Here is an 18,145-nt window from a genome sequence, read left to right as displayed (position 1 = left end):
ACTTACTAAGCCCTGAATGTTTACAACGTCTGGCTCCTCACCTGATTAACACTTGGATTCATTAGCAGTCTCAAAAATGGTAGAATATACGATCCCTTTCCATAATTATGATACCCCCCCCCAGAAATGTTCACTGCACCCCCAGTCAAAGCAGGCTGCATCCGTGCCAGCTAACATCACAAAGAGAAGCAGTTCCAGCCATCACATTAGGGGTGAGTTAATTAAATGTTTGACCAAATATAGCAGGCACATTTTTAAATTGATAATTCTGTACGGCCCCCGAATTATTTTATAAATATCCAAATGGCCCTTTGCAGAAAAAGGTTCCCCACCCCTGCTTTAGCCTCTCTGCTACACACCAACTGCTGAGATTTTATGATTAGTAAGGGCTGAGTATTAACTCTTTAAAGGATATTGAAACTCTTCTTGAGTTGATCTCTTTCTAGACTCTGAAAATGCACAACTAACAATAGTCATGTGGGCAACTTGGCTAGGGCAGAGCTTATATCCAGCTCCTTGCGAGAATAGCCTGTGAAAGTACAGCAGCCGACTTTCTGGTCCCATTAAACCACACAACATGCACAATCAGGGTGACCAACAAGATTATATTAACTAACCAACAATAACATTACAGACATCTAACTGAACGAACACAACAACTGAAATCCCTCGCACGGCTATTTTGCGTGCAAAGGCAAAAGACCGTAACTTCAATTTTGTCGAAAATGATTTTTTTTTTCATTTTCGGAACAGTTCAGGTCTGCTTTATCATGTGGCCAAATATCTTGAATGAACTCGTCTGTTTTTCAGAAAAAATAAGGTTGTTGTCTTCACCGTACCTTCCAAAAGCCTGCTTTGGCTTTAGAAATCCAATGCAGAATGCCGTAACATCAGTTACGGTTCTTTGCCTTTGTTTTGCGGCACTCAAAAACGTTCAAATGGAGTTACGGTTTCAATTGAACTAATACGTAACCTAGCGACAATAAACACATCTAGCATTAGCTTAGCCTACTTGCTGGCATTCAACACCAAACATCCCAAACATGAGTCGTTTGTAAGTATCTTACCCTGGCAGTTAAATCAAAAACACTCTTGTCTTGTGACAGGTATCCACGTGTATGTTACATTGGCTTATAAAATACAGAGTTTATATCGTGATAAGCAACTAAGTGAGCGAAGAAACGGAAGTTACTGTATTTTGCCTTGGCATGACCACTTACGATAGACTATGGTATACTACTGTAACTTCAAAATATGGGTCAAAAGTGCAGTTTAAGATCAACAATTTCAAAAATGTCTAGTTTAGATCATGTGTAATCACTCAAACATCAAACTGCTAGATTTCCAGTGTCCTACCTAAAATGCATTTGGCAGGACAACTACTTTGAAAGTGCAAAAACTTTGAAGTCGTTTTTCTCAGTTCTACACTTCGGCGAGTTACGGTCTTTTGGCTTTGTAGGGCAGTATTGTAACCAAACTATTTACCACAAGTCTTCGCGTTTTTTGACATGCCGCACTGCATGCTGGGTACCCAAGGGTGCTGACGCTGATTATCTAGCTGTGCTCCGACTGCGTGATATGAGTAATAGTTTTTTGTCAGCTTTGGGACAAAGGTTAAGAAACGGTTGACATTTCAAGGTGAAATTGCATGAAATTGCGCATGGTATTTCAGAAGGAATGTCTGCCTGTTTAACTAAACAAGTAATCAAAATTGACAGGCCAAAAGCCTGTGCCTGGATTCGAACCTGTGACCTTGCACTTTGTAGGATTCCGTTGAGCTACCCTCAAGGATGAGAATACATGGTCAGATACTGTACAAAAAAAGGAAGTCGTTTCTCCTGTAGCACGGATTGTTCAATTCGGCCAAAGTTTAAACAGCTGTAATTCAATGATCTTTTGACATATCAAGGTGAAATTGTGCATGGCACTTCTGAACAATGTCATCGTGTTTAACTAAATAGATATTCAAATTTAAGACAGGCTCAAACTCTGTGGCTGGATTCGAAACTATGACCTAATAAGTTGCAGGTCACTGTGCCAGCCCATTGAGCTATTCTCACTGTTGAATATTGTCATGTTCAGTTACTGTATGAAAAAGTAAGCTGTTTCTCCTGTGGTAAGCGTTGTTAGATTCAGCCAAGGTTTAAACAGTTCTAATTCAATCATATTTTGACATACCAAGGTGACATTGTTTTTGGTACTTCAGAGTGATGTCATCTTGAACCCTATTAGGTTTGAAAAACCATCAGTCAAAATTACATTTGATTTATTGACACAAAGAAATTGAGGCAATGTGTACATTTACATTGTGTACAGCCATTTTGTATTGGATACAATTGTCCCAATTAATGTTTTTAAATACATGAATTCTACATAACTGTTCAAAATTTCAAGTCAATTGGACCTTTGATTCAGGAGAAGAGGAATTGTGAAGGTTTTCCCAAATGATCACTGTACAGGAAAATCGATCATGGCAGACTTTATGGGTCCTTGAGGCTTTTTTCTTCCCCATGAGAAATAAGTTATGTACACCAAGTTTCAGAAGAATTTGAGCTATGGGGTGGAAATGCCATCACAAAATCTGACTTTTGGGCGTTGCCTGTGACGCCCCCTATGGTCTGATGTGGCTCATATTTTTCCCCTGTGGTAATTGGTATTGAGTATCGAGTATTTTGATAATGATGATGATGTGTGTGATGATGATGATGATGTGGTGGTGTGTGTGGTGGTGAGGATGAGGATGATGATAATGATGATGATGTGGTGGTGTGTGTGTGTTGATGATGATAATGATGATGATGTGGTGGTGTGTGTGTGTTGATGATGATAATGATGATGATGGTGTGTGTGATGATAATGATGGTGTGTGTGTGATGATGATGGGTGTGTGTGTGATGTGTGTTGATGATGATGATGTGTGATGGTGTGTGTGTGATGTGTGTTGATGATGATGATGATGGTGTGTGTGATGATAATGATGGTGTGTGTGTGATGATGATGGGTGTGTGTGTGATGTGTGTTGATGATGATGATGTGTGATGGTGTGTGTGTGATGTGTGTTGATGATGATGATGGTGTGTGTGTGATGTGTGTTGATGATGATATGTGTGTGTGATGATAATGATGATGATGATGTGTGATGTTGTGTGTGTGTGTGATGATGATGGTGTGTGTGTGATGTGTGTTGATGATGATAATGATGATAATGATGATGATGATGTGTGATGATGTGTGATGGTGTGTGTGTGACGATGATGATGATGTTGAAGAGGAGGAGGAGGAGGATGATGATGTTGATGATGTGTGTGTCTTCAGACCATGGCCAAGGTGATCACCACCATGCTAAAGTTTCCTCCAGACCAGGCCCAGAAGCTGCTGGAGAACGAGGACTCCAAGACCGCTGTACGCTGCTTACTGGATTCTGCTGCTTACTATCCTTACTTTAGTTATCATTAGTGTTTGTATGTCAAGTTTAGTATTATTAATAGGATGCTCAGTATTATTCATATGATGATCAGTATTATTATTAACATGATGATTCTTTGTTTCCACAGCCCTGGCTACGGTTAGGGGTGGAGGGATTCAGTTGAGGAGGGATGGATGCTGCTGCAGGGCCAGACTGCCATGGACTTGATTAAACCCATCTCCTGTGTGTGTGATTTTTAACATGTAAGTGTTTGTGTGGTTGTTAGGGTGTAAGGGTGTGTGTGTGTGGTCGTTAGGGTATGAGTGTGTGTGGTTGAATGCTGTGAGGGAGCTTGATAAAATATGCAAAGATCAGATCAATTCTTCCATGATTTAAGTTATTTTAAACATTCATAAATTCTTTAATTTCTAAATTATGTTTTTAGTCCAACGGTTTTCATTTAATTTACGTTTGGATAGTTCTGTAGTTAATGGATGGCTTGTGCAATAAAATTAAAGATGTTGATTATGATGTTTGAATTGATAAGGTTATGTTCATCTTTCTTTGTGACTTCCTGTCTCACTTCCTGTGTTTTTGTGACAGTTGAGGTCACATGACCCCATTAGCCCTTACAATGTAGAAACACTAGCTTCCAGAATCTATCACTGCTTTTCTACTTAATATTCACAGTACTGACAAATCAGATGCCATGTAAATTGTATATAATGAAGTGGGATCTGACCCAAGCTGACTGTTGCTTTAGTAAAACATTTTGAGAGACACTAATTAAAGTCCTATTTGCAATATTTGTTGTTTTGTCTTGTGTACTGTTCTTAGTGTCCTTTCCTGTGATGTCATGATGATCTTGAAAATGGTTGTAAGGTGGATTACAGTTTTATTCAATTGTTAACATGCATTGGTCAAACCTGAAGTCACATTGTCAAAACTTAAATGTATGTGGATCAAACTGAAACATGTTTCACTACTTTCACTCAAAATGCATTCAGTGACCCTTTTTTCCAAAAGCCTTGAACTCTTCTCATTCATAGTCCAGTAACTGTTAAACACTGGATATTTGCAGCACATGTATCAAATGTTAACACTTTGAAAGTCTTTGCAGAATATTTAATCATTCCAAACACAGGTTGCAATTTCAGCAGATTTTAGTTGTGTTACCAAACAGACAAAAAGGGACGGCTTCTGAATTATTTACAGTTTAGAAACATGGATCAAGGTTGGTGGGTAAAGAAGAGAAGCAGGGAGAGGGAGAATGTGTGGAGGACAAGGGAAAGGAGTAAAAGTGTTTTTCTTGTTCTATCATGAAATATTGATTTGTGTGAAAAAGCATTGCAACTTCAACAAGTTCATAATTTGTGTAATGCTCCCTTTTAATGTTTTAGGTCAGTGTGTTATGACTGAACAATGTATGCTTTCAAAGTCAGAATTGATGGCATTGTTATGGTCAAACAAGCTTATTTTGTGATGTGTGTAGTGATTTGGTGGTTTGAGTGAGTTTTGGAAGTGAGATTAACTGTTTGGCCAAGATGCATGTTGGGAATGCAGACTGTGAAAAGTTTAGAAGGTGGCTTCAGCATTGACTAATGCACGTGAGCAATTGGGAGGGGGTACTAACAATAGGTGTATTCGACTTCGGCGTTGCATGAAATAGACTATACCTAGTGTTGTTGTTGATTTTCCTCTGAATAACGTCGAGCCTGCCGTGACGAAAATTATTTCGTCAGACTGGATCGTGCCTTTGACCCGCTGGACATCACGCGCAGCCGCCGCTGCGTCTGCTCGGTAGGTGGCAGCAGCGCACGCACAAACAACACTCGAGGATTGTTTGGTGAAATGTGATGCTGGCGCCCCCAAAACCCTTTCGCTTTTTACCGTGACCGCACTTATCACCGTGAGCCGAGCAATCACTTTCTCAGACTGTCAGCATGTAGAGCAGGGAACCGTTATCTAGTCTACCGAGCTCGAGTCTATCCTCAATCTACCTTAAACATGCTAGATGTTTAAGACTTCAAAAACTAGTTAAAACCGTAGTTTAGTTTTTAAATATATAGGACCATAAATAAATAATAAAGCCCCGGAACTGTGACAGCGGGCTTCGTTCGTCTCCAAGTTTCACCGAGGAGTTGTGGAGGATGCGGGGAAGGATGGCCGGGCGTCTGGGCATACAGAAGGGCGTTTTGAACTTTTTATGCGCGTGTTTGTCTCTTAATGTCGTTACCTCCTACAACATTGACTTGGAACATCCCATAGTGTTCCGTGGACCGAACTCCAGTTTTTTCGGATATTCCGTTTTGGAGCATTATCATGACAATACACGTTGGTGAGTTTTGAGATCAGTAATGTAACTGATTATTAGACAATTTATGTGGAAATTATTTCTTAATCAATAACTCACAGCCCAAATAAATTAAATGTCTTGCGCAATTGTCCGAAAAGGACTTTTGACGTACCTTAGGTCTTTTTTGCCAAGCTTCGGACCAGCTGTTGTATGATAATTATTCTCGTGAAAGGATATACCCTTCGAAAATAACCCCAATTATTCAAGGGAATAGTAAAATCAAATAATAATTGAATTGTGAACTTTAATGGTCAGTTTATCAATTGCGACTTATCAGACGAAATAACGGTGAAAATGAAAACGCTTAATTTAGCTTAAAAACAGCTTTAAAAATTGTAGCTGCACTGCGTGGGCCTACCAGTTTTTCCTGTCAGTTCCCACCGTGGGTTAGGGTGTGCAGCCAGCATGGTGAGGCTGACGTCCGTGTTGCAGGGTGCTGGTGGGAGCTCCCAGAGCCAACTCGACCTACAGTAGTGCGGTCCACACCCCAGGAGCCCTGTTCAAGTGTCGGGTCCACAGCAATCCAGGTCGCCGCTGCACGGAGATGGACCTGGGCCGAGGTTAGTGGACACACACACACCCTCACACATACACACACACACCCTCACACATACACCCACCCTCACACACACACACCCTCACACACACACACATACACCCTCTCTCACACACACACACCCTCACACACATACACACCCTTACAGACACACACACACCCTTACACACACACACACACACACCCTCACACATACACACACCCTCACACGTACACACTCAAACATACACACACACACCCTCACACATACACACACCCTCACACACACAAACAGAGACTTGGGCTGTGCTGCCCGGCAACAATCAGACAAGCAGTGCTAACCCCATGCACACATGCTCTGGCAACTTCATGGGGCTTAGAGGGTGTCTGATCAGGCAGACCATTCCATGGACACACACTATTACACACACACTACCGCACACACTCAGTTACACATGTGGACTCACACACTACAACTCCTCTGTGTGAGGGTCAGGGTTATGTGAGGGTCAGGGTTGTGTGAGGGTCAGGGTTGTGTGAGGGTCAGGGTTTGTGACATTGACAATGAAACACTGAACTGTTGTTCTTCTTTTTTTCAATCAAACAAAAATGTATGGAGAAAAACTACTTGCTAAGCGAGTCTAGAAATACTTTGATAAATATGATTAATGTTTCAGATAATATTTTCCGAGACATCCAGCCAAAACTTTCTAGACAGTTCCAGTTCGTTTCTTGTGGCGGTGAAGTGAGGGTTCTGTGGTTTCAGCATAGCCCCACCCCCTGCTGCTGTCTTCAGGATCACAGTGTCACAGAGAAGATCTTTGAGATTTTGATAGATTGCATATTATTACGGTGTTACACTTTTATTTTATAGCAATGGCTCTGATAGGGAGATGAAGAAATAACATAGAGCACCAACACAGAGAACACTGAGAACACAGAGCACCAACACAGAGAACACAGAGAACACTGAGCACCAACACAGAGAACACAGAGAACACAGAGAACACAGAGAACACTGAGCACCAACACAGAGAACACTGAGAACACAGAGAACACTGAGAACACAGAGCACCAACACAGAGAACACTGAGAACACTGAGCACCAACACAGAGAACACTGAGAACACAGAACACCAACACAGAGCACCAACATAGAGAACACTGAGAACACAGAGAACACTGAGAACACTGAGAACACTGAGCACCAACACAGAGAACACTGAGAACACAGAGCACCAACACAGAGAACACCGAGAACACAGAGAACACTGAGAACACAGAGAACACTGAGAACACTGAGAACACTGAGCACCAACACAGAGAACACAGAGAACACTGAGAACACAGAGAACACTGAGAACACTGAGCACCAACACAGAGAACACAGAGAACACAGAGCACCAACACAGAGAACACTGAGAACACAGAGAACACTGAGCACCAACACAGAGAACACTGAGAACACAGAGCACCAACACAGAGAACACTGAGAACACAGAGAACACAGAGAACACAGAGAACACTGAGAACACAGAGAACACTGAGAACACTGAGAACACTGAGCACCAACACAGAGAACACTGAGAACACAGAACACCAACACAGAGCACCAACACTGAGAACACAGAGAACACTGAGAACACTGAGAACACAGAGCACCAACACAGAGAACACCGAGAACACAGAACACCAACACAGAGAACACTGAGCACCAACACAGAGAACACAGAACACCAACACAGAGAACACAGAGCACCAACACAGAGAACACAGAGCACCAACACAGAGAACACAGAACACCAACACAGAGAACACAGAACACCAACACAGAGAACACAGAGAACACCAAGAACACAGAGAACTCCGAGAACATTGAGCACGAACACAGAGAACACAAGGAATACCGAGAACCCAAAGAAGAACACAGAAAACGAACACATCAATGAGTGGGACATACCTGAGAACATATCTGCAATATTATTCCTGAGCCTTTTTCTCCTGTGTGTGTTTGTGTGTATGCGTATGTGTTTGTGTGTATGCGTATGTGTTTGTGTGTGCTTGTACAAGTGTGTGTATGTGCTTTTTTGTACGTGTCTGTGTGCATGTGTATGTATGTGTGTTTGTGTGTGCATGTGGGTGTATGTGTGTGTGTGTGTGTGTGTGCAGGTGGCAGGCCTAGGGAGTCCTGTGGGAAGACTTGCCAGGGAGACAGAGACGACGAGTGGATGGGGGTCAGTCTGGCTCGGCAGGACAAACCCAACGGAAAGATTCTGGTGAGTACTGAACCCCCACCTTAGAACCTCTGAACTTTAGAAGGTCAGCAGGGAGGCTTCGGGGGAGGGCAAGGGAGATGCTGGGGGAGGGCTTAGAATAACACACACACACAAAATCCAGTCCAGAGTGGTTATATCATGAAACATGTTTATATACAGTAGAATGTTCTGGAATGTTCTAGAAGTCTGTGGTTCCTCTGGCCATGGTCACACTGCTGTTCACATCCCAGAGCTGATTGGTCCAGAGGACCGGCCCTGATGAGATAATTGAGTGCTCCAGTGAGGAACACACACACACCCACCTCTCCACCCCCTTTCCAACCATTGAGGGTCAATGGTTGAGAGCCCTATACTCCAGATAGTCTGGTGTGGCCTGGTCCTGGTCCTAACCCTGGCTGTGTTCGAAATCTTAGATAGCTGTCTTAATCCTTGATCCCTAACTAGACAGGTCCTTTCGAGGGAAGGTATCTCCAAAACTGTTGATTTCAAACAGCCTATTAAGACAGGATGTACGTCATCGCGCTGCGTGTACTTATGTGCTCGCACTAGCGCGCTCTGTCAGACGGCAGTCAATTGCATTGGGTTTATTGTCACACTAAGTCAAGTTAAGCTGTATTTAAACTTGTGTTAAATATAGGCTCAATAGCTCATAACATTTGTGTTTGTATTTCACTCATTTGATAGGATTATGATAAAATGCAGCAACTACCTAGTGTCTGCACGGCGATGCTAGCTACGTCATCGGATGTCGAAGCTATGTCGGAGCTAATTTACAAATTAGGAGTGTCATCAATAAAATAAGTACATTTTCAGCAACTACACTGCCCACTTCTCAATAAATTTTTATTCAGATGCTGATTTACAAGTACCGTTTAGCTGAAATATGAATTGTAAAAACTTAGAGCAATGGCGGTCAAAGGATTCTGTTTAACTTGTTGCTCACGGTAACCCCCAAACAGAGTTATGGGTAATACATGCCGCCATTAAGACAACAAGGCAGCTCATATGCTCTCTTGAAAAATGACCGTTATGTGACGTATTTCAAGGTATCTTATTAGAGCGGAAGAGAAGGTTTAAGACATTTCGAACAGTCCTTGCTCTCTTAATAGGAAGGAAGGAAGGAGGCATTTTAAGAAATTTTGAACAGAGCCCCTGATTATGGTCTTGATCTTTTCTGGTGCCAGTTACATTTACATTTACATTTTACATTTAGTCATTTAGCAGACGCTCTTATCCAGAGCGACTTACAGAAAGTACAGGAACATTCTCTTCGAGGCAAGTAGGGTGAAGTGCCTTGCCCAAGGACACAACGTCATTTGACACAGCGGGGAATCGATCCAGCAACCTTCTGATTACTAGCCCGACTCCCTCACCGCTCAGCCATCTGACTCCAGTTGCATCATAATAGACCTAGTCTGGGGCCACTTGCATCATAATAGACCTAGTCTTAAATGTAACTTTAAGTCCGACTTGCCATAGACACTTTAACTTACCTATTGCATAAAGCTTTAAGATCAGTGACTAACGTAAGACTGACTTAGATAGCCTGTTGCGCTTTGCATTATGGGTAAAATAAGACACTTCACGAAAAAATTAAAGAGGGTGGACAAAACAGCAACACTTAACGGCGAAAGATTGATAAAATGAAACCTGATGAAAACCTATATCTGTTAGAAGAATACAATACGTTGTCTTATTAACAATTAGTGTATGCGTTTTAACAATTCTTGATTTAATCCCAACGCTAGTTCCATTTATCAACAACTCCAATGCAGTGTCTGGCGCTAGCGTCAACAAAGTGAGTTATGTGGTAATCTACTCACTCATTAAAAAAAATTACATTTTCGTGGAAAAGCAGACCCCAGTCAACTTTTTCTGCAGTTACAATTTACAAACTTCATCTGTTTTGTAATAAATGATGCTAAGATAATGACATAGCCTGCTAACAGATCGTTGGCATAGCAACTAAGCCCTTACTGCAATGTTTAGCCAGGGGGGTGGCTAACCTTTTTAAAACAAATTAAGTCAGTCTTACTGTTTATGCAACAGACAGGCATAGGACCCTATTTTAACGATCTGAAACGCAAGTATCAAACGCAAAACTCAAGTAACTTTGAGAGCAGGACTCAACGCTGTTGCTATTATATCAGCGGGATAAATGACTTGCGCCCGACGCAAATCTAAAATGGGTTGATCCGAAGTAGCTACATTACTAATGGGTGTGGTTTGGGCGTAACGTGCAATAAACCAATCAGACCGTCATCTCACATTCACTTTAAGAGCAGCTCTTGTTCCATGGCGGATTGCTATTATAACGGTGGATTTGCCAGGCGCACACCAGGAGCGGTTCACAGCCAAGGAGACCAATGTTCCTGTCAGAGCCATAAAAGATAGAGAAGTGACATTGTATGGGGATGGGAGAATAAACCCACCCAAATTAGCTTCGGTTAAACAGACGTGGGAGGAAATTGCCACAATTGTTACAAATCAAGTTCACATACATACAAATTTACCAACGCGCGTCTGTGAAAGTAAAAGTCTGCTGTGCGTCGAGTGCAAAATAGGAATGATACATGCGTCGGTGTACAAAGTCAATTGTGCTGGGTACAAGATAGGGCCCTTAGTTAGACTTGTCTAACCTGACAATTTAAGACAGTCTAAGGCTGAGACTAGTCTTAAACTAAGTTTATGCAACTGGCCTCTGGACTGGTCCTGGTCCTGGTCCTGGTCCTGGTCCTGGTCCTGGTCCTGGTCCTGGTCCTGGTCTTGGTCTTGGTCCTGGTTCTGGTTCTGGTTCTGGTTCTGGTCTGGGTCTGTATGGATGTTTGGGAGCTCAGATGTTGTGAATTCTTGTCTATCACCACATATGAAAACATAAAAAACATAAACTGATGTTTATGAAGCTGGCCTATATTCACACCACAGACCAGAACAGGGTTGTGTGTATCAAGTTTGGCTTTGGCTCCATGGAGACATAGTGACTCCAGCTCACATAGAAAGAATGGTTTTATGCTCTGTGTGTTTGTTTGTGTGTTAGTGTGTAAGCCAGGCTTGTCATCTGCTCTGAGTACATCAGGTTAAACAATCAACAGGGACAATGATGGCCATTAGTATGTTTACGAGGTCATAACTATGTGTGTGACCATGTTTCTCTGTGACCATTTCTCTCTTTCTCTGTGTGACCATGTCTCTCTCTCTATGTGACCATGTCTCTCTCTCTGAGTGACCATGTCTCTCTGTGTGTTTGTGACCATGTCTCTCTGTGTGTTTGTGACCATGTCTCTTTCTCTGTGTGACCATGTCTCTCTATGTGACCGTGTCTCTGTGTGACCATGTCTCTCTTTCTCTGTGTGACCATGTCTCTCTCTCTGTGTGACCATGTCTCTCTGTGTGTTTGTGACCATGTCTCTCTTTCTCTGTGTGACCATGTCTCTCTCTCTGTGTGACCATGTCTCTCTGTGTGTTTGTGACCATGTATCTTTCTCTGTGTGACCATGTCTCTCTATGTGACCATGTCTCTCTGTGACCATGTCTCTTTCTCTATGTGACCATGTCTCTCTCTCAATGTGACCATGTCTCTCTGTGTGTCCATGTCTCTCTGTGACCATGTCTCTTTCTCTGAGTGACCATGTCTCTCTCTCAATGTGACCATGTCTCTCTGTGTGTCCATGTCTCTCTGTGACCATGTCTCTTTCTCTGAGTGACCATGTCTCTCTATGTGACCATGTCTCTCTCTCAATGTGACCATGTCTCTCTCTCTGAGTGACCATGTGTCTGTGTGACCATGTCTCTCTGTGACCATGTCTCTCTCTCTGAGTGACCATGTCTCTCTCTCTGAGTGACCATGTCTCTCTGTGTGTTTGTGACCATGTCTCTTTCTCTGTGTGACCATGTCTCTCTCTCTGTGTGACCATGTCTCTCTCTCTGTGTGACCATGTCTCTCTCTCTGAGTGACCATGTCTCTCTGTGTGACCATGTCTCTCTCTCTGAGTGACCATGTCTCTCTCTCTATGTGACCATGTCTCTCTGAGTGACCATGTCTCTCTCTCTATGTGACCATGTCTCTTCTCTGTGTGACCATGTCTTTCTCTGAGTGACCATGTCTCTCTCTCTGAGTGACCATGTCTCTCTGTGTGACCATGTCTCTCTCTCTGAGTGACCATGTCTCTCTCTCTGAGTGACCATGTCTCTCTGTGTGGCCATGTCTCTCTCTCTGAGTGACCATGTCTCTCTCTCTGTGTGACCATGTCTCTTCTCTGTGTGACCATGTCTCTCTCTCTGTGTGACCATGTCTCTCTCTCTGAGTGACCATGTCTCTCTTTCTCTGTGTGACCATGTCTCTCTCTCTGGTTGACCATGTCTCTCTGTGTGACCATGTCTCTCTCTCTGTGTGACCATGTCTCATTCTCTATGTGACCATGTCTCTCTCTCTGAGGGACCATGTCTCTCTGTGTGACCATGTCTCTTCTCTGTGTGACCATGTCTCTCTATGTGACTATGTCTCTCTCTCTGAGTGACCATGTCTCTCTGTGTGACCATGTCTCTCTCTCTGAGTGACCATGTCTCTCTGAGTGACCATGTCTCTCTGTGTGACCATGTCTCTTCTCTGTGTGACCATGTCTCTCTATGTGACTATGTCTCTCTCTCTGTGTGACCATGTCTCTCTGTGTGACCATGTCTCTCTCTCTGAGTGACCATGTCTCTCTGTGACCATGTCTCTTTCTCTGAGTGACCATGTCTCTCTCTCAATGTGACCATGTCTCTCTCTCTGAGTGACCATGTCTCTCTGTGTGACCATGTCTCTCTCTCTGAGTGACCATGTCTCTCTGTGTGACCATGTCTCTCTCTTCTCTCTGTGACCATGTCTCTCTGAGTGACCATGTCTCTCTCTCTGAGTGACCATGTCTCTCTCTCTGAGTGACCATGTCTCTCTCTCTGTGTGACTATGTCTCTCTATGTGACTATGTCTCTCCGTGTTCCAGGCGTGTGCCCACAGGTGGAAAAACGTGTACTATGACACAGAACACATCCTCCCTCACGGTTATTGCTCCGTCATCCCCTCCAACCTACAGGGAGTCTCTCGACCACTCATTCCCTGCTACGAAGGTTGACACACACACATACACACACACTTTTACACATGCACTCACACTTACACACACACTTACACTTTCACACACACACACACACACACACACACACTCACACACACACAGCTACTGTAACAAGTCTGGTTCTGAGATTCAAGCCTAATATTTTATGCAATGAAACTAAGCAGTTTTGTCACCCCCTCTACCTTCCCCCTCCAGCTCCTCCCTCCACCCCCTCTAACTTCCCCTTCCTCCTCCCATCCCCTCTAACCTCCCCCATCTCCCCCTGAAGTCAGTTAGCTGCAGAATGCAGGTTAATCTGCAGTCTCAGCCTTTCTGCCAACTTGTTTGTGTTATGTGTGCATGTGTGTATATTTCAGACCATAAGCAGAAATACGGGGAGGAGCATGGCTCATGCCAAGCGGGCATTGCTGCCGTCTTCACAGAGGTTAGTACTGGTCCGTACATCTGGACCATGTGACTGGGCTGCTGCAGTCAGCTGCTCCACAGCACCAGGGCTTAGAGTGAGGAGTCAGGGGTTAGAGTGAGGGGGCAGGGGTTAGAGTGAGGGGCAGGGGTTAGAGTGAGGGGGCGGGGGTTAGAGTGAGGGGGCAGGGGTAAGAGTTAGGGGGCAGGGGTTAGAGTGAGGGGGCAGGGGTTAGAGTGAGGGGGCAGGGGTTAGAGTGAGGGGGCAGGGGTTAGAGTGAGGGGGCAGGGGTTAGAGTGAGGGGGCAGGGGTTAGAATGAGGAGTCAGGGGTTAGAGTGAGGGGGCAGGGGTTAGAGTGAGGGGCAGGGGTTAGAATGAGGAGTCAGGGGTTAGAGTGAGGGGGCAGGGGTTAGAGTGAGGGGGCAGGGGTTAGAGTGAGGAGTCAGGGGTTAGAGTGAGGAGTCAGGGGTTAGAATGAGGAGTCAGGGGTTAGAGTGAGGAGTCAGGGGTTAGAGTGAGGGGGCAGGGGTTAGAGTGAGGGGGCAGGGGTTAGAGTGAGGGGGCGGGGGTTAGAGTGAGGGGGCAGGGGTAAGAGTTTGGAATCAGGGGTTAGAGTGAGGGGGCAGGGCACCATCCCAAGATGGTGGCAGAGCATTAAAGACATCAGGTGAAGCTGGAACTTGTCTGATAATGAGCTGCTCCACATGATTCCTGAACTGTCCGTATTTCTGGATCTGGGTCAGGTTCAGTAGGTTTTACTGGAAACAGAGACAGAACTCAAGCCTTCCTTCTCTTCCTCCTCCTCCTCTTCCTCTGTCTCCTGGCAGAAAAAGCAATGTTTAGACAGGAGGCATCTCTCTAGATAATTACATACAAGTGTTCTTCAGACACCAACACCTTCTTTCTCCTCTTCAAATTCCTCCTTCTACCTCCTCCTTCTCTCCTTCCTCCTCCTCTCCTTTCTCCTCCTCCTCCTCTCCTTCCTCCTCTCCTTCCTCCTGCATCCTCTTCCTCCTTCTCTCCTTCCTCCTGAGAGTCTGGGAAATAGAGAGAGAATGAAAAAGAGACAGTGAGAGTGAAAGAGGAAAAGAGAGTGATAGAGAGAGTGAGAGAGAGAAGGAACTAGAAAGAGAGAGAGGATAGATGTAATCTTACATAAGGGTAACTACCCGATACCCTGGGACACCAGGTTGCCCATCTCCCACAGACAATACAAATGATAGGTGTGTGTGTGCTTTTATTTGTTTGTCAGTGTGTGCATTTGTGTGTACATTTGTGTGTGTGCTGGATTAAAAGGTTATCACCCCGGCTGAACTGTATTGTGTGTGAAGATTTATTCAGGATGGGGGGGGGGGGGTGAGGTGCAGAGGAGGTGTGGGGTTGAAGGGGTTGGGGGAGTCAGAAGAGGTGATGGAGTGGGGGGAAGGGGGGTCCATCACAACTGAAAATGTTTTAGAGAACATAAAATCTGCAATGTTAAAATATGTGTTCTTCCTGCCTGGCTGTGTGCGTGCGCGTGGGGGCTGTATGGGGTGTGTATTGGGTGTGTATGGGTGGTGTATGGGGGGTGTATGGGGTGTGTATCGGTGGTGTATGGGGGGTGTATGGGGTGTGTATTGGGGGTGTATGGGTGGTGTATGGGTGGTGTATGGGTGGTGTATGGGGGGGTGTGGGGTGGTGTATGGGGGGTGTATGGGGGGTGTATGGGGGGTGTATGGGGTGTGTGTGGGGTGTGTATTGGGGGTGTATGGGTGGTGTATGGGTGGTGTATGGGGGGTGTATGGGTGGTGTATGGGGGGGTGTGGGGTGGTGTATGGGGGGTGTATGGGGGGTGTATGGGGTGTGTGTGGGGTGTATGGGGTGTGTGTGGGGTGTGTATGGGTGGTGTATGGGGGGTGTATGGGGTGTGCAGGAGCTGGTGGTGATGGGGGCTCCGGGGTCTTACTACTGGAGAGGAACAGTGAAGGTGTTCAACCTGACATCCAACACCACTTACAACCCCGACAAGGACCATGTTGACTCCCAGAGATACAGCTACCTGGGTAACCCCCCTGCATCTACCCCTGCATCTGCCCCTGTATCTACCCCCTGCATCTGCCCCTGTATCTACACCCTGTATCTACCCCTGTATCTACCCCTGTATCTACCCCCTGCATCTGCCCTTGTATCTACCCCTGCATCTGTCCCAGTATCTACCCCCTGCATCTGCCCCTGTATCTACACCCTGTATCTGCCCCTTTATCTACTCCCTGCATCTACCCCTGCATCTGCCCCTGTATCTACCCCCTGTATCTGCCCCTTTATCTACTCCCTGCATCTACCCCTGCATCTGCCCCTGTATCTACCCCCTGTATCTGCCCCCTCTATCTACTCCCTGCATCTACCCCCTCTATCTACTCCCAGTATCTACACCCTGTATCTACACCCTGTATCTACCCCCTGTATCTACCCCCTGTATCTACCCCCTGTATCTACCCCCTGTATCTGCACCTCTATCTACTCCCTGCATCTACCCCTGCATCTGTCCCAGTATCTACCCCCTGTATCTGCACCTCTATCTACCCCCTGTATCTGCCCCCTGTATCTACCCCCTCTATCTACCCCCTGTATCTACCCCTGTATCTGCCCCCTCTATCTACTCCCTGCATCTACCCCTGCATCTGTCCCAGTATCTACCCCCTGTATCTACCCCCTGTATCTACCCCCTGTATCTGCCCCCTGTATCTACCCCCTGTATCTACCCCCTGTATCTACCCCCTGTATCTGCACCTTTATCTACTCCCTGCATCTACCCCTGCATCTGTCCCAGTATCTACCCCCTGTATCTGCACCTCTATCTACTCCCTGCATCTACCCCTGCATCTGTCCCAGTATCTACACCCTGTATCTGCACCTCTATCTACCCCCTGTATCTGCCCCCTGTATCTACCCCTGTATCTGCCCCCTCTATCTACTCCCTGCATCTACTCCTGTATCTGTCCCAGTATCTACCCCCTGTATCTGCCCCTGTATCTGCCCCCTGTATCTACCCCCTGTATATACCCCTGTATATACCCCTATATCTACCCCCAGGCTATGCTGTGACAGCAGGACGTTTCTCCTCCCCCAGTGTGGTGGATGTAGCAGCAGGAGCCCCGCAACACAGTGGCGTGGGGAAGGTACACACACTCACACACACACACACGCATTGACACACTCACACTCGGACACACATGCACACACACTAAGTACGTGTCCTCCTCTCCATTCTCCTCCTCTCCCTTCTCCTCTCCGTCTTCCTCCTCTCCCTCCTCCTCTCCCTCCTCCTCATCCTCTCCCTCCTCCTCCTCTCCCTTCTCTTCCTCCTCCTCCCCCTCTCCCTTATCTTCCTCCTCCTCTCCCTTCTCCTCCTCCTCTCCCTTCTCTTCCTCCTCCTACACCTCCTCTCCTTCCTCCTCTCCCTTCTCCTCCTCCTCCTCCTCCTCTCCCTTTTCCACCTCCTCTTCCTCCTCCTCCTCTCCTTCCTCCAGGTCTACATATTCAGAATAGATGGACAGTCACTGGTGAAAATGTTTCAAGCATCTGGAAAAATGGTATGTAGATCCTGTGTCCTCATTGCCATGACAGCGGGGGCACCTCGGTGTTTACCCATGACTCTTAGGATTGTTTTCCAATTTCTCTTATTTTTATAGTTTCAATCTGCTCAATCTAAAACACCAGACATCAGGTCTCCACCTCTCTATAAACTCCCAGAGATGAAAAGGTCAATAGCTTCTCTCCTTGAAACAACAATGTTGATGTTTAGACTGCGTGTTTACACAGCAGTGGTGGTTACAGGGGACAAGGGGGGAGGTAGTGGTTCCTGCCAGAAGGGAGGCAGGGATGTAGAGATGCAAGAAGGGAGGGAGGAAAAGAAGTAGTGAGGGTGGAGAGGAAGACAGGCAGGGAGGTAGTGAGGGTGGAGAGGAAGACAGGCAGGGAGGTAGTGAGGGTGGAGAGGAAGACAGGCAGGGAGGTAGTGAGGGTGGAGAAGAAGACAGGCAGGGAGGTAGTGAGGGTGGAGAGGAAGACAGGC

General features: G+C 45.5%; 2 protein-coding genes across 6 annotated transcripts in view; both read left to right on the top strand.

Moving 5' to 3' along the window:
- Positions 1-4,212, top strand: part of golga4 (golgin A4) — a 93,752-nt gene extending 89,540 nt beyond the window's left edge. For 4 of the 5 annotated variants that reach the window (XR_014768900.1, XR_014768901.1, XR_014768899.1 and 1 more), the window contains 2 exons: positions 125-3,402; positions 3,555-4,212. Coding sequence is in view for 1 of the 5 variants with exons in the window: in XM_084710137.1 (XP_084566263.1) it covers positions 3,316-3,402; positions 3,555-3,590 (123 nt within the window). In the remaining 4 variants the exon portion in view is untranslated. The remainder of the gene's footprint in view (positions 1-124; positions 3,403-3,554) is intronic. The other variant, XM_084710137.1, reaches the window with a different exon arrangement.
- A 1,115-nt stretch (positions 4,213-5,327) lies between these two features.
- Positions 5,328-18,145, top strand: part of itga9 (integrin, alpha 9) — a 78,906-nt gene continuing 66,088 nt past the window's right edge. The window contains exons 1-8 of the mRNA XM_084710059.1: positions 5,328-5,744; positions 6,195-6,322; positions 8,467-8,573; positions 13,556-13,679; positions 14,044-14,111; positions 16,004-16,133; positions 17,164-17,249; positions 17,601-17,663. Coding sequence (XP_084566185.1) covers positions 5,557-5,744; positions 6,195-6,322; positions 8,467-8,573; positions 13,556-13,679; positions 14,044-14,111; positions 16,004-16,133; positions 17,164-17,249; positions 17,601-17,663 — 894 coding nt within the window. The 5' untranslated portion in view covers positions 5,328-5,556. The remainder of the gene's footprint in view (positions 5,745-6,194; positions 6,323-8,466; positions 8,574-13,555; positions 13,680-14,043; positions 14,112-16,003; positions 16,134-17,163; positions 17,250-17,600; positions 17,664-18,145) is intronic.

Source organism: Hypomesus nipponensis, chromosome 11 (assembly GCF_054491055.1).
Source record: "Hypomesus nipponensis isolate SF chromosome 11, ASM5449105v1, whole genome shotgun sequence".
NCBI classification, from domain to species: domain Eukaryota; kingdom Metazoa; phylum Chordata; class Actinopteri; order Osmeriformes; family Osmeridae; genus Hypomesus; species Hypomesus nipponensis.
This window is presented reverse-complemented; position numbering and strand designations above follow the sequence as displayed.